The following is a 13,520-nucleotide window of genomic DNA, read 5'->3' on the forward strand; positions in this document are numbered from 1 at the left end:
GATAAAAGATATATATGTCGATACGTACTCCGAAAAAGAGGCAGAGAATATTCTGGAGGGTTATTATCTGAAAGATAAAATGGAGACCATGACAGGTTAGTGCAAAGAAGAAATGGGCTGAAGTGCACAGATTGTGTTGCTGGTAGCATACAGACAGGAGGTGTTACAGGTCGCACATGAACTACGCATAGAAGGTCACCTAGGGGTATGAAAAACTCAGGCTATGGTACAAAAACATCTTTATTGGCTTGGAATGCATAAGGTTGTGGTTAACCTTTGTTGTAGGTGTCATACATGCCAAACAGTAGGTAAGCCACAGACAGTAATAAAACAGCACCCTTGTTGCCAATTCCCAGAAATGAAGAACCTTTCACTCGGATTATAATTGATTGTGTAGGTCCCCTCCCGAGAGCTAAAAGTGGGAACTAGTACTTGTTAACCATAATGGATGTGTCTACCAGATTTCTGCAGGCTTCCATATCGGAGTATCAAGGCAAAAAAGGGTGGTAGAGCAGTTAGTAGCTGTCTTCACACGGTATGGGCTACCCAGAGAGATTCAGTCGGGCCAAGGGTCAAATTTTACTGCTAGGCTGTTTAAGGAAGTTATGAATAGCTTAGGTATACCGCACTTTTAAATCCAGAGCATATCATCCTGAATCCCAGGGAGCTTCAGAAAGGTGGCATCGCACCTTGAAGATCATGTTGTGAGTATACTGTCAGGATTACCCAAATTATTGAGTAAAGGAATCCCATTTGTATTGTTTGCCATTAGAGATGCCCCAAACAAATCTATTTGGTTCACTCCCTTCAAGTTAATGTTTGGGCGTGAAGTGAGGAGTCCTTTGAAATTAATTAAAGAAAAATTGACAGGACCAAAGTTGAGATCTCACTTAGATTATGTATCGGAGGTGAAGGAGGGATTAAATAGAGTAGGTGAGTTAGCTAAACAGCACCTAAAGAGGGCACACTATACAATGAAGCAGGTGGCAGATAAAACCTCTAAGACTCAGACATTTTCCTGAGGGGATGACATGTTAGTACCGATCCCTTCAAGGCCCGGTTTCGTGGTCCCTCTCAAATTGAGAAAGATTTGAGTCAGGTGAACTATCTAGTAAAGATGCCACATAGAAAAAGGTATCAGGTATGTCATGTGAGCACGTTGTATTATACTAGAGAGAAAGAACTGGAGAAACAGGTGTTAGTTATTGCCCTACAGAGTGGGGAATCAAATTCAAATGGTGTAGATTTTGATGTGCCTCAAAATAGATTAAAATATGACGAAGCCATTCAGGAGTGGGATAGATTAGTAAGCTATCTGTCTCAGGAGCATAGAACACAGTTGAAAGATTTGTTACTGTAGTATAAGGACATATGTAAGTATCAGATGGGGAGGACTAATGCTGTTGTACATGAAGTACACATAGGGGTGTTGTTTTATCTGAACAGTATTCCCTATCGGCTTAATCCTTTCAAAGCCAGGTAGGTCCAGAAGGAGGTGAAGGCCATGCTCGACGAGGACATCATCGAACCAAGCCAGAGTGAATGGAGTTCACCGATCGTCTTAGTTCTCAAACCGACGGGACTCAACAGTTCAGCATGGATTATTGGAAGTTCAGCCCCATTACAAAATTGGACTCATATCCAAATCCTAGATTGGAGGACTGTATCAAGAAAGTCGAACAAGCCAGTTACATCACTAAGTTGGACTTAATTTGTGGTTTCTGGCAGATAACTTTATCAGAGTCGGTGAAAGAAATTTCTGCGTTTGTAACCCCAATTGGGCTATATCAATTTAAAGTGATGCCCTTTGGAATAAAGAATGCACCCGCCACATTCCAAAGAGACATGAATAGAGTTGTGGCAAGGTTAACAAACTATGCAGTCTGTTTGGATGATGTAGTGATCTTTAGTAAATCCTGGAAAGATCACATGGTACAGTTGGCAAACCTCCTTGAATGACTACGAGAAGCAAAACTGGTGATAAATTTAAATAAAACTGAATTCACGAAAGCCAAGGTGACGAACTTGGGACATAACATTGGTCATGGAAGGTTGACCCAACAGAACGCAAAGACGAAGGCCATCGAAGAATTTCCATGACCAACCTCGGAGAAAGAAGTGCTTTGATTCTTCGGACTCAGTGGATCCTATCAGAAGTTTGTTCCAAACTTCAGCAGTGTAGTGGCACCGTTAACTAATTTGCTGAAGAAGATCCCAAAGTTTCGGTAGACACAACCATGCCAGGAGGCATTCGACTATTTGAAAGCAATATTAACCACCAAACTGGTTTTAGCTACACCAAACTTTTTAAAACCTTTTAAAATTGCCATTGGTGCTGTGACATAGGAGTTGGACCTGTAATCCTACAGGAAGATGAGGCTGGGATTGAACTAGCAGTTGGTTACTTTTCAAAGAAGATCAACATCCACCAGAGAAAAGAACTATTGAGTTTGGTACTGGCGTTACAACATTTTAATGTGTATGTCATAAGCAATGTGTCAGAGACGGTAGTGTACACAGATCACAATCCTCTTCCATTCTTAAAATGCTTTAAAGACAAGAATGTAAGACTATTTCGTTGGAGTCTTATGTTACAGATGGGTCATAAGAATGTAATCGCAGATGAATTATCACAGATGTAACTGATAAAGTTTAGATGAGATGTGTCTTTATTTAATGTTATATACGTATATACAGCTATATGGGAAGAAATTAAGGTGAACTTAGATTAAAGTTATCTGTATATTAAGGTAATGTGTTTAAAAAATAGAAAAAAAAATATCTTTTCATTTTGACAGTTCATTCTTTCTTAAGGGGGGAGGTGTTAAGGTGATATACTGTATCTTTAAGAGAGTTAAAAGCTAGTAGAACTACCTGACACAGCACCAAGTGTTCTGAACAAGGTATAATGTAACATTTGGTCGAACAACTTGAAAAGATGGTTGCCTGGAGAAACCAAATTCGAATTAGGCCAATCAGTTTAAATTATACCGCGAAAAATACCAAACGGTAATAAAGTTTGAATTTAGTATACTGACAATCTTAAAAGCCAATGACACAATCCGATGCTTTGGGGGTATAAGACCAAGGAAAATTGAACAGTTGTGGGGAGAATTACCAAGCTCCCAGCATCTGCAGACTGCCCGGAGAATAGCTCTCTTAAAGGTACCTTTATCGATCAGTGACTTGTGAAGGAGAAATCCCTAAGAAGAAGAAAAGAAGACAGAGGAAGCCATAACGAGAAGATTCAACATCTGGCTCGCTTTATAAGTTGAATTTTGGTAAAGCTTAAATGAGAGTTTTATCGGACTAGTATTAAAGAAGGGAAGGTAAAAGATAGGTTAGAGGAAGGAGTTGTAAGTAGTTGTTAGTTAATTATTCTATCTTCTACTTTAAGAAATCAAGTTGTTCATTTTTACTTTAAATAGCTCTTGACCACTCGAGCTTTCACAGATTTCTGCACGGGATAAATCTTGCTAATTTAAATTAAGCAGGAGGGTTTACCCCGTGATATAACAGCATGGAGCTACCAGAAGAAGTGATGGAGGCTTCTACAATTACAACATTAAAATGCATCTGGATGGTTGTTTGAATAGGAAGAGTTTAGAGGAATGTGAGCCAAGTGCTGGCAAATAGGATTAGATTACTTTAGGATAAGTGGTTGGCATGGACGAGTTGGATCAAAAGATCAACTGGATAAACCAGTCCTTTCATGCCTGTAATGGTTACTATTGTAAACCGTGCTATGTTCAAAATGATAGATTTAAATAATATAAATAAGAAAAATCTTAAGTGTGATGGCCCTGCCCCAGAAACTGGAGGGGCATAACTTTAAACTTGTCCCCTCAGAATTTGGTGATGATAGGAGGTTTTCTACCTTGTACAGAATGCTGCAGGGAACCCAGAATGTGCGACCAGGAAAAATGATTTAAACTGACTAATTTAAATCTTTAGATGACATATTTGTGAATGTAGAAAAAATAATAAATGTAATGCATAAATTGGGGAAGAATGAGGTAATGGGACCAAGTGAAGGATAATTCTATTAAAGTGCTGACATAGGAGTAATGGGCATCTGAATGGTGTGACATAAAATTCTGTATTTGATTGATTTAGCTTCAGGTGAAGTTTTTCATTATTTTAATTAGGCTTTACAAACAGTTAAGATTTTATCTTTTTACATGATATCTTCCATTCTAAATTTTGTGTTTCATTTTCTCAGATGAGATAGCTTGGCCAGATGGAGATGATGCTCTACCACCTGATGCAGAGGACCTCATCTCAAAGCTGCTAAGGCAAAATCCATTGGAACGACTGGGTGCAGGTAATGTTTGGGTATACCTCAGAAACATAAAGGCTCTCGTTAGAGATTCTTGTGGAAATTTACTGAATTTGAATTTCTGAAATAAAGGCATGTTTTGTCAAAGTGTATTACCTTGCAAGCATTACAATATTTTACAAGACTACAAATTCAAGGGGAAAGACCAACATTTATACTGTATAAGAAGACATTGTTAATTGGCTGGCAAATGGACTCTGATTGGTAGACACTTTGCCATGGAGAATGCATCCATTAATGGTGGTTGACAGTTAACTACTAGGTTTTCTATAAATTTAACTGGCAGGTTGACTCTGATTCGTCGGTTTATAATCCTGAGCAACGACCAACAAATGGCTTGCATTTTGTTGAAATGAAACAGGTGCACTGCATGTACATTTGCTTTCTGTCTGCAAAAAGCAATGCCCTGTGCATTGATTATATATAGCCTTCGTTGCATGCAAATGTACCACTCTGAGAGCCCAAGTGACATTCATGAACTGGTTGTCTGCATAACTCTTTGCACACTCAGGATTATCCAGTAAATATTCAATTTCAAAATCACATCTAATTTTGGATACTGCATCGTAAAATTTACAATTGCAGATGGTATAGTCAATTCTTGTTGCAAACAGCCAAAGGAATATGCTGTTTGAGTCAATCCACCTGTCTTTGAGGTGTTTGATCTAGCATCACACCAGCACTTAAATTCATATAACTCAATTGCTCAAATGTACATATTAAAAGCCCTCAAACATAATCGAAGTATTATAATTATCAGTAACACTGCTTACACTAAGGCCTCATGTGTTTGTGCATTTTAATCGCTATCCTCTCACCATCTTTCTTTTCTCTGCTTCCATTATCCATATTTCTTATTTTTTATATGCACTTCTTTTGAAATCTCAACATCAACCTTTATCTAGCTATCAGGGCAGTTTTATTATGTGTAGAGATCTTGCACTAAGAATTGTTAAACTGCAGTGCAAGCTTCCTGTTCTGGACAGGAATAAGTAGATTAACAATTTGAAATTGCTTACCATTTCCTTTTGCATTCATATAAGATCAAGGATGGTGGACTTGAATGAACATGGATTGATGTTTTATCCTCCTTAGGAAGTGTGTATGAAGTGAAGCAACATCGGTTTTTTACAGAACTGGACTGGAACAGTCTACTTCGTCAGAAGGCTGAATTCATTCCTCAGCTTGAGTCAGAAGATGACACCAGTTACTTTGACAGTAGGTAGAGTGTAGAGACTTGCAGCTCAAGGTTAAAAGATCAATATGTGTGCAAGTTGCTAATCTAGTTTAGTGCCTTAATTATGATTAAGAATGTCTCATGTATTCAGAACTCACCCAAGTCATCCTCATTTCAAGGGCTTTGTAGGACAATCAACGAAGATTTCATTCTTATTCTCTTAGTTGGACAGATTTAAGTTAACTCTCTTCCAAGTTTTCAAGCTCACAAAAATCAAACTGAACAAAGCAAAAGGTTTATGAGTTATCTTGTCTTCAAAGCCAGATTACCAGGATTTGGATTATATATGGACCAAATTTGTTCCAACCAATTGCACTATTCAGTCAATTTTTAATAAAATATAATGTTGCCAACACTCCCTGCTTAAAATTGTGATGGTGACTTCTGATACTTTGACAATGTTTTGTTTGTTAATTCCTATTAAATGTCACGAATGTGTAGGTTTGATAGTTCAATGCTCAATTTTACTGGCTTTCTTTTGTTGTCTGTGTATGATTTGATTGATTATTATCAAGCAGCACTTAAATATCTGATTAGTTGCCATTATGAAGTTTTTTATTGAGATGTATGTGCAAATGTGGCAATTTAAAACTGTTGAATTAGAATTCATTTTTGATTGATACTTTTTTTGTCATAGCTCGATCTGACAGGTACCACCACTTGGATTCTGATGAAGAAGATGACACTAATGAGGATGACCGGGTAGAACTTAAACAGTTTTCATCCTGTTCACCAAGATTCAGCAAGGTAAGTATGATATTGAAAACAAATGTTAACCTTGCTTTCCCTCCATAGATACTGCCAGAGCTGCTGAGTTTCTCTAGCAATTTCAGTTTTTGTTTCCGATTTCTAGCATCTGCAGTTTTTTGTTTGGGTATATAAGATTGATTTCCAGATGACTTAATGTGAGAGGTACAGTGATTATAATTCAAGAAGTAACTTAATTTGAACATTATAGATTATGAAAACTTACGACCTAGGAGCAGGGGCAGGCCACTCAGCTCTCATGCCTGCTGTGCCATTCAATAACTTGATGGCTGATCTGAATACTCCACCTTCCCAATACTCTAATACGATCCAAGTGGTAACCAAATACTTTGTGGAGAGAGAAAAAGTTAAGTGAAATTTAGGTAAGTGTGGTCACTGAGATTAACTTGTAAATGGGATGATAATTATAGTTTATCATATTAGATAATTGAACAGTTTGATACTGTACATCCATGTGGGGCTATTATTGTCTCTTCTTCTAATCACTAATGGGGTTTGGGATCATTGTCAAGACCAGCATTTGTTACCCATTCCTAATTGTCCTTGAGAAGGTACCTTCTTGAACCACTATAACCTGCAAGAATTCTGGGAGTTTGACTCAGCAGCGATGAAAGAACGATGATATAGTTCCATGTCTGTATGATGAATTGCTTAATGGGAAGCTTGAAGGTGGTGGCATTCCTATTCACTTGTTCCCCTCATTCTTTAGATGACATAGATTGTGGATTTGGAAAATGCTGTTGTTAAAGAAGAGTTAGCATGTTGCTGCCTTGAGACTGTAGCCACAATACACCAGGGATAGGGGAATACATGTTTAAGGTGGTGGATAGGTTCACTGCTTTGTCCTGGATGATGTTGAGCTTCTTGTGTGTTGTTGGAGCTGTACTCATCCAGGCAAGTGGGCACTAATCCATCACACGTTTCTACCTGTAAATGATCAAAAGACTTTGCAGAGTCATGAGGTGAGACCATCAGACTGTTGATAGTGGGAGATTCAGCAATGTTAATCCTATTGATTGTCAAGGGGACTCTCCCTCTTTATGGGCATTTAAGAGGGCATTGGATAGGTATATGGAGGATAGTGGGTTAGTGTAGTTTAGGTGGGCTTGGATCGGCGCAACATCGAGGGCCCAAGGGCCTGTACTGCGCTGTATTCTTCTATGTTCTATGTTCTATGGGGAGGTGATTAGACTCTTGGTGAACAGGCTCATTACTTAGCACTAAATAACCCATGTCTGAGTATTGACCAGGTCTTGCTGCATGCAGGCATGGCTTGCTTTAATATTTGAACAGTTGTGAATAGTACTGAATAATGTGCAATCCAGCAAATATCTTCAAATATGACTTAATGATGGAGGAAATATTAGTAATGAAACAGCCAGGAGATGGCTGAACCAAGGAAATTATCCTGAAGAGCTCATGAAGCATATGAAGATGAAGATAAATAACCTTAAACAACTAGATGAAAAGATGTAAAAAATCAAATTTCAGGAATTTATTTCTTTGGTCCTTGTTATTTAGTTTCTGCAATTTTAATGCAAAACTGCAAGCTGCTGTTAGAGCCTACAGAAACTATTAAATACCTCTATCCTTTAGGTTTACAGTAGCATGGAACGGCTTTCCCTGCATGAAGAAAAGAAAACACCACCCCCAACCAAGCGTAGCTTCAGTGAGGAAAAAGATGATCGAATCGACAAGTTGGATGGCCTTGGTAGTCTGAAGACCCGAGATAGGAACTGGATAATTGGATCACCTGAAATGTGAGTTAACTGCCTACTGTCAAATCAAGAGAGGAAGTAACTCTGTTGAGGGATGGACTATCTTCTCAATAACACAGGATATTGCACTCTCAGAATTTTGTATGTTTTCATGTGATCACCTCTCATTCTTTGAAACCCTAGAGAAAGTAGACTCAGTTTCCTCAGTCTTACCTCATTAGACAATTCTACCATGAAGCTGTGAAGCTCCACTGCACTCCTTCTGTGGCCAAAATCTGGGATAAAGAAACAAAGCTATACACAATACGCCAGGCAGGTGTAGATTCACAATGCGATTGCAGTGATTGTGATGAAGGCCCATATACAACTCGTATTTTGTATTTATTGTTGCAAATGCATGCAAACTTTCAGTGAGTCATGAACAAGGACATCAGGCCCTTTTGGACATCTAACTCACTCTTTAAGAAATATAGCATTCAAACCTCCTGCCATTTAAGAAACTTCCTGCTTTTTAGTTCTTCTTCCAACTTCACACTTATTTACCTTCTGTTTTATCAGCCAAATTCTTGCCCATTCACATAGCCTTTACAAGTCTGTTTGAAGCCTCCTTACATATTCACTCAACTTACATTCCACATAGCTCTGTGAAAGTATTACAATTAGTTGCTGCATCCATATCATTTATACAAAGTGTGAATAGTTATGGCCTAGCAGTGGTTCTTATAGAACCTCACTAGTAACAGCTGTGCCATCCTGGAAATGGCACATCCATTTACTTTTACTCTTTGCTTTCTGGCTGTGAACCAATTCTTGATCCCTGCTTCTATATTACCTCCATGCACTCTAATTTTGTTTGCTGACTTCCTGTGTGGACGTTTATCAAAGGTCTTCTGAAAATTCAAATACATTACATCAATTGGTTCTCCTTTATCTATGATATAAGTAACCTGCTCAAAACAATACTCCTAATGATTTTTCCAAACATGAATTCTCTTTAATAAATCCATGTTGACTGTACCCAATTTTATTAAAATTTTATTTGTATTCAGCTATTATTCTGACATTTTCTCTTCAACTGATGTCAAAATAATAGGTATATTGGTGTCCATTCTCCCACCCTTCTTAAACAGTGCTGTTACATTTGCTTCTTTCTAGGCTAGAGGAACCTTTCTGATATCATACAGAATAGAAATCATTGAATTTTACAATACAGAAGGTGCCTCTACTGACTCCCGAAAGAGCCACCCAGCTAGTTTCACTATCTAACCCTATGTCCGTAACCCACTGACTTATTGAAAGATCAATGCACTCACTTCCCCAGTAGCCACCACCTTCAACTCTCTGGGGTAAAGTTGATCTGGTCAGGATATTTAGTAATATTCAATCCAGTTATTGTTTCAAGAAATAGCTCTGTATTAATAATTTCTTTCACTTCCTCCATTTCACAAGTCTCTTGGTTACCTTGTATTTTGAGAAGATTTTCTATGTTGTCCTCTGTGAAGGCATCTGCACAAGTAACTGTTTAGTTTCTCTACCATTTCCCTGTACTCCACGACAAATTCTCCTGTCTTCTTCTATAATGGGCCTACTTTTATGCTAGATCATCTTTTGCTGTTTCTGAAATATTCCTAATTCTCAGCTTTCCACTTTCTTTATTCTAGTGCAGTTTTTTCCCTAATCTTTTCAATCACGTGGACAAACTGGTTTAATAGCATCACACAGTACAGAAACAGACCCTTCCCTCCAACCAGTCCATGCTGAACATAATCCCTGCTAAACTAGTCCACCTGCCTGCTCCTAGCCCATGTCCTTCCAAACCTTTCTTACTGATGTACTTATCCAAATGTCTTTTAAACATAGTAATTGTACCCACATCCACTACTTCCTCAGGAAGTCCATTCCACATGCAAACCACTCTCTGTGCAAAAAAATTTGCCCCTCATTTTTTTCTAAAATCTCTCTCCTATTATGTTAAAAATGTGCCCCATAGATTTGAAATCCCCCATCCTCGCTAAAAGACAACTGCCATTAACTCTATCTATACCTCTCATTATTTTATAAACTTCTATGAGGTAACCTCTCAACCTCCTAAGTTCCAGTGGAAAAGATCCCAGCCTATCCAGCCTTTTTTCATAACTCAAAACTTCCAAACACAGCAACATCCTGGTAAATCTCTTCTAAACCCTCTCCAGCTTATTAATATTGTTCCTACAACTGGGCAACTAGAACTGAACATTATTCCAGAAGAGTCGAGATTGTGGTGCTAGAAAAGCACAGCAGGTCAGGCAGCATCCGAGAAGCAGGGATGTTCCAGAAGAGGCCTCACCAATGTCCAGTACAACCTCAACACGACTTCCCAACTCCTATACTCAAAGGTCTTTCCATCTTTTTAACTTTCCTGTTGATATGTGACTCAAACTTTAAAGAGTTCTGTATCTGCACCACTAGGTCCCTCTGTTCTACAACACCATCCAATGCTCTACCTTTAATTGTATAAGCTGTACCCTTGTTTATTGCAGTAAAATGCAATACCTCACACTTATCTCAATTGAACGTCATCTGCCATTTTTCAGCCCATCGACCCATTTGATCAAGATCCCTTTGTAATCTTAGGAAACCTTCCTCACTGTCTACTATGCCCTCAATTTTGGTATCGTCTACAAACTTACGAACCATGCCTTCTAGATTCTCATCCAAATCATTTATATAAATGACAAATGAAAGAGGACCCAGAACCAACCCCTGGCAACAGGCCTCCAGTCTGAAAAGCAACCTTTCACCACCACACTCTGTCTCTGGTTACAAAATACAAAATATAGACTCTGCTGTCAGGAAATACAGCCATTGGTTTCTTTGACAAGATGATGAAATGTTAGTACCATTCATTTTACATCTCTCACTCAAAGAGATATCTGTACAATCTTTGAAGGCAAAAGTGTAAACACTTCAGTTTAAATTGATATGCATTCTGAGTAGCAGAAGGCAAGTGCTAGAATTTATGCTCGAGAACACCCTTCTCTAATCATTATGACTGATATGCCACTACATGACAGCCCAAATAACTTTGACAATCATATTTAATGATGCTTAAGAAAACTTGTTTATCTAATTTTGTGACTTATTTACCTTTTATTCTTCTCGTTTCTTCAGTATCCGAAAGCGTATGTCATTGTCAGAATCATCCCACACTGAAAGTGACTCTAGTCCCCCACTAACAGTCAGGCGCCGTTGTTCAACATTAATAGAGATGCCACGCTTTGCTATCTCTGGAGAAGATGAGGGAAAGAAGCAGCAAACAACTAGAACATGGGAAGATGTGTCCTTAACTATACCAGAACAGCCTGCAGAGAAAGACCTCACACTGGAAGTGGATGTTAGTCCTGCCACACCAGCTTCGACAATCAGTAACATAAGCAGCTCAACTTTAACTGGTAAGTTTGCAGAGAACAGCATACAAGGAAATAAAGTATTTTTAAGGTTTTGTTTTTGCCAGAGCTGGAGATGACATTGTAAAAAACAGTATTAAATGCCATTTGCAAATTCAGTTAAGGCATTGTGAGAGTCAATTAAGTGAAGCTGGATTGTATGTAGCCTGACTAGATAAGGACTGATAACGTAAAGAATTTTACTGAACCACTTGAATTTTCAGTCATTCAGCAATTTTCATGCTTATTACATCTGTGTTAAATGTAGAAAGCCAGAGTTACTGAATTTAGTTTTTGCAAATTATCATAACAGAATTTGATAGATGGTTTAGCTTAAATCATACAAATGATTCTTAAATTAATCTAATGGAGCCCTTGATTTTAGTATGAAAATAATAATGTAAGTCTTAAACAAAAACAGAAATTGCAGGAGAAACTGAGCAAGAAAATGGGTGGCACGGTGGCAGAAATGGGTGGCACAGTGGTTAGCACTGCTGCCTCACAACGTCAGAGACCCGGGTTCAATTCCCACCTCAGGCGACTGACTGTGTGGAGTTTGCACATTCTCCCCGTGTCTGCGTGGGTTTCCTCCCACAGTCCAAAGATGTGCAGGTCAGGTGAATTGGCCATGCTAAATTGCCCGTAGTGTTAGGTGAAAGGGTAAATGTAGGGTTATGGGTGGGTTGCGCTTCGGCGGGTCGGTGTGGACTTGTTGGGCCGAAGGGCCTATTTCCATACTATAAGTAATCTAATCTAAAGTCTGGCAGCATCTGTACAGAAAAAGCAGAGTTTTGGTTTCAGTTCAGTGAATCTGGTTCTGAAGAAGAACCATTGGATTCACAATATTTACTCTGCTTTCTCTCCACCGATGATTCCAGACCTGCTCAGCTTATCCAGAAATTTGTGTTTTTGTTTCAGATTTCCAGCATCCAGAGTTCTTTGTTTTATTTATTAAAGGGCAATTATATATTATAGACGTCTTTCATCAGTTAAAGAGAGAACCAAAATTTGTGACTTCTACTTTGCAATTATCTATATTTATTTTCAATACGAAGATCAGCTAGATAATGCAAAGATAACTTTGTACGTAAAGGCCTTTTAGTCTATATCTCCAGTCTGCCTTGTTAAACCAAACACTTGTAGCTTCGTGGTGCACAGATATGGCTATGACGTACTCATTTTTGCAGCACAGCTGAGAACCAGTTGAGCTCCAATTGAAAATGTTTTTGAATATGTGGCTGTGCTTTTTTTTTGAAGATTTCTATTTTACCTAGAATTTAGCCTTTCTGGAATTGAAATGGAAAATTAATGCATAAACTATAAAATATAGCCAAGATTTTCAATATGGGATTTTAAAGGAGTGTGGAGAACATACTAAGAAAATCATGATGTGATTAGGTAGAGTGAACATTGATTTGAAAAAAGGAAATAATGTTTCATTTATTTCACTCTTTTGCGGAAATAACAAGCAAGGATGAAGGAGAACCTGTAGATATAAATACTTGGTTTTCTTAAAGGCGGTTGATAAGGATCAACATCAAAGTTTCCTTTATAAAGTCTGAAGTGAGAACATTTGCTGATGATTACAAAGTTTCACTTAGTTTCATAATTTCTCAGATGAAACAGTCCATGCAAGACTTCTGCGAAGAAATGGCAAATAGCATCATGCAACACAATGACCTGGAAATGGCCATCTCCAACAGAGATTATCTAACCATTTTCCCTCTGCATTCAACAAATTTGTCATTGCTCGTCAATCAGCATTATCAGGCAATGCCTAAGCTAAGTCACATGCTCAAAGCAGCCAGTTGTAGATCAGCAGTTGCACAATATTGGTCCGATACTGGGATGTGGTTGATAGTTACTTGAAACAATTGTTTATAAGTGTTGGAAGTTCCAAATACACATGACTTTTCTTATACCACCAGATTTTGTGTAGTATTGTTAATGATGAATCAGATTTTCTGCAAGTTGTTAGGCTTGATAATGCACAATAATTCTCTCATGACCAAAGACTGTTGTATGTGCAGCTA

At 38.2% G+C, this 13,520-nt stretch overlaps 1 protein-coding gene across 10 annotated transcripts in view; it reads left to right on the plus strand.

Moving 5' to 3' along the window:
* mast2 (microtubule associated serine/threonine kinase 2) overlaps nucleotides 1-13,520 on the plus strand; it is a 411,089-nt gene that overhangs the window by 372,597 nt on the left and 24,972 nt on the right. For all 10 annotated transcript variants that reach the window (XM_043699133.1, XM_043699131.1, XM_043699132.1 and 7 more), the window contains 5 exons: nucleotides 4,223-4,324; nucleotides 5,435-5,557; nucleotides 6,214-6,323; nucleotides 7,941-8,104; nucleotides 11,213-11,493. In XM_043699133.1, the coding sequence (XP_043555068.1) occupies nucleotides 4,223-4,324; nucleotides 5,435-5,557; nucleotides 6,214-6,323; nucleotides 7,941-8,104; nucleotides 11,213-11,493 (780 nt within the window). The remainder of the gene's footprint in view (nucleotides 1-4,222; nucleotides 4,325-5,434; nucleotides 5,558-6,213; nucleotides 6,324-7,940; nucleotides 8,105-11,212; nucleotides 11,494-13,520) is intronic.

The sequence above is a fragment of the Chiloscyllium plagiosum genome, chromosome 11 (assembly GCF_004010195.1).
Source record: "Chiloscyllium plagiosum isolate BGI_BamShark_2017 chromosome 11, ASM401019v2, whole genome shotgun sequence".
Lineage (NCBI taxonomy): Eukaryota > Metazoa > Chordata > Chondrichthyes > Orectolobiformes > Hemiscylliidae > Chiloscyllium > Chiloscyllium plagiosum.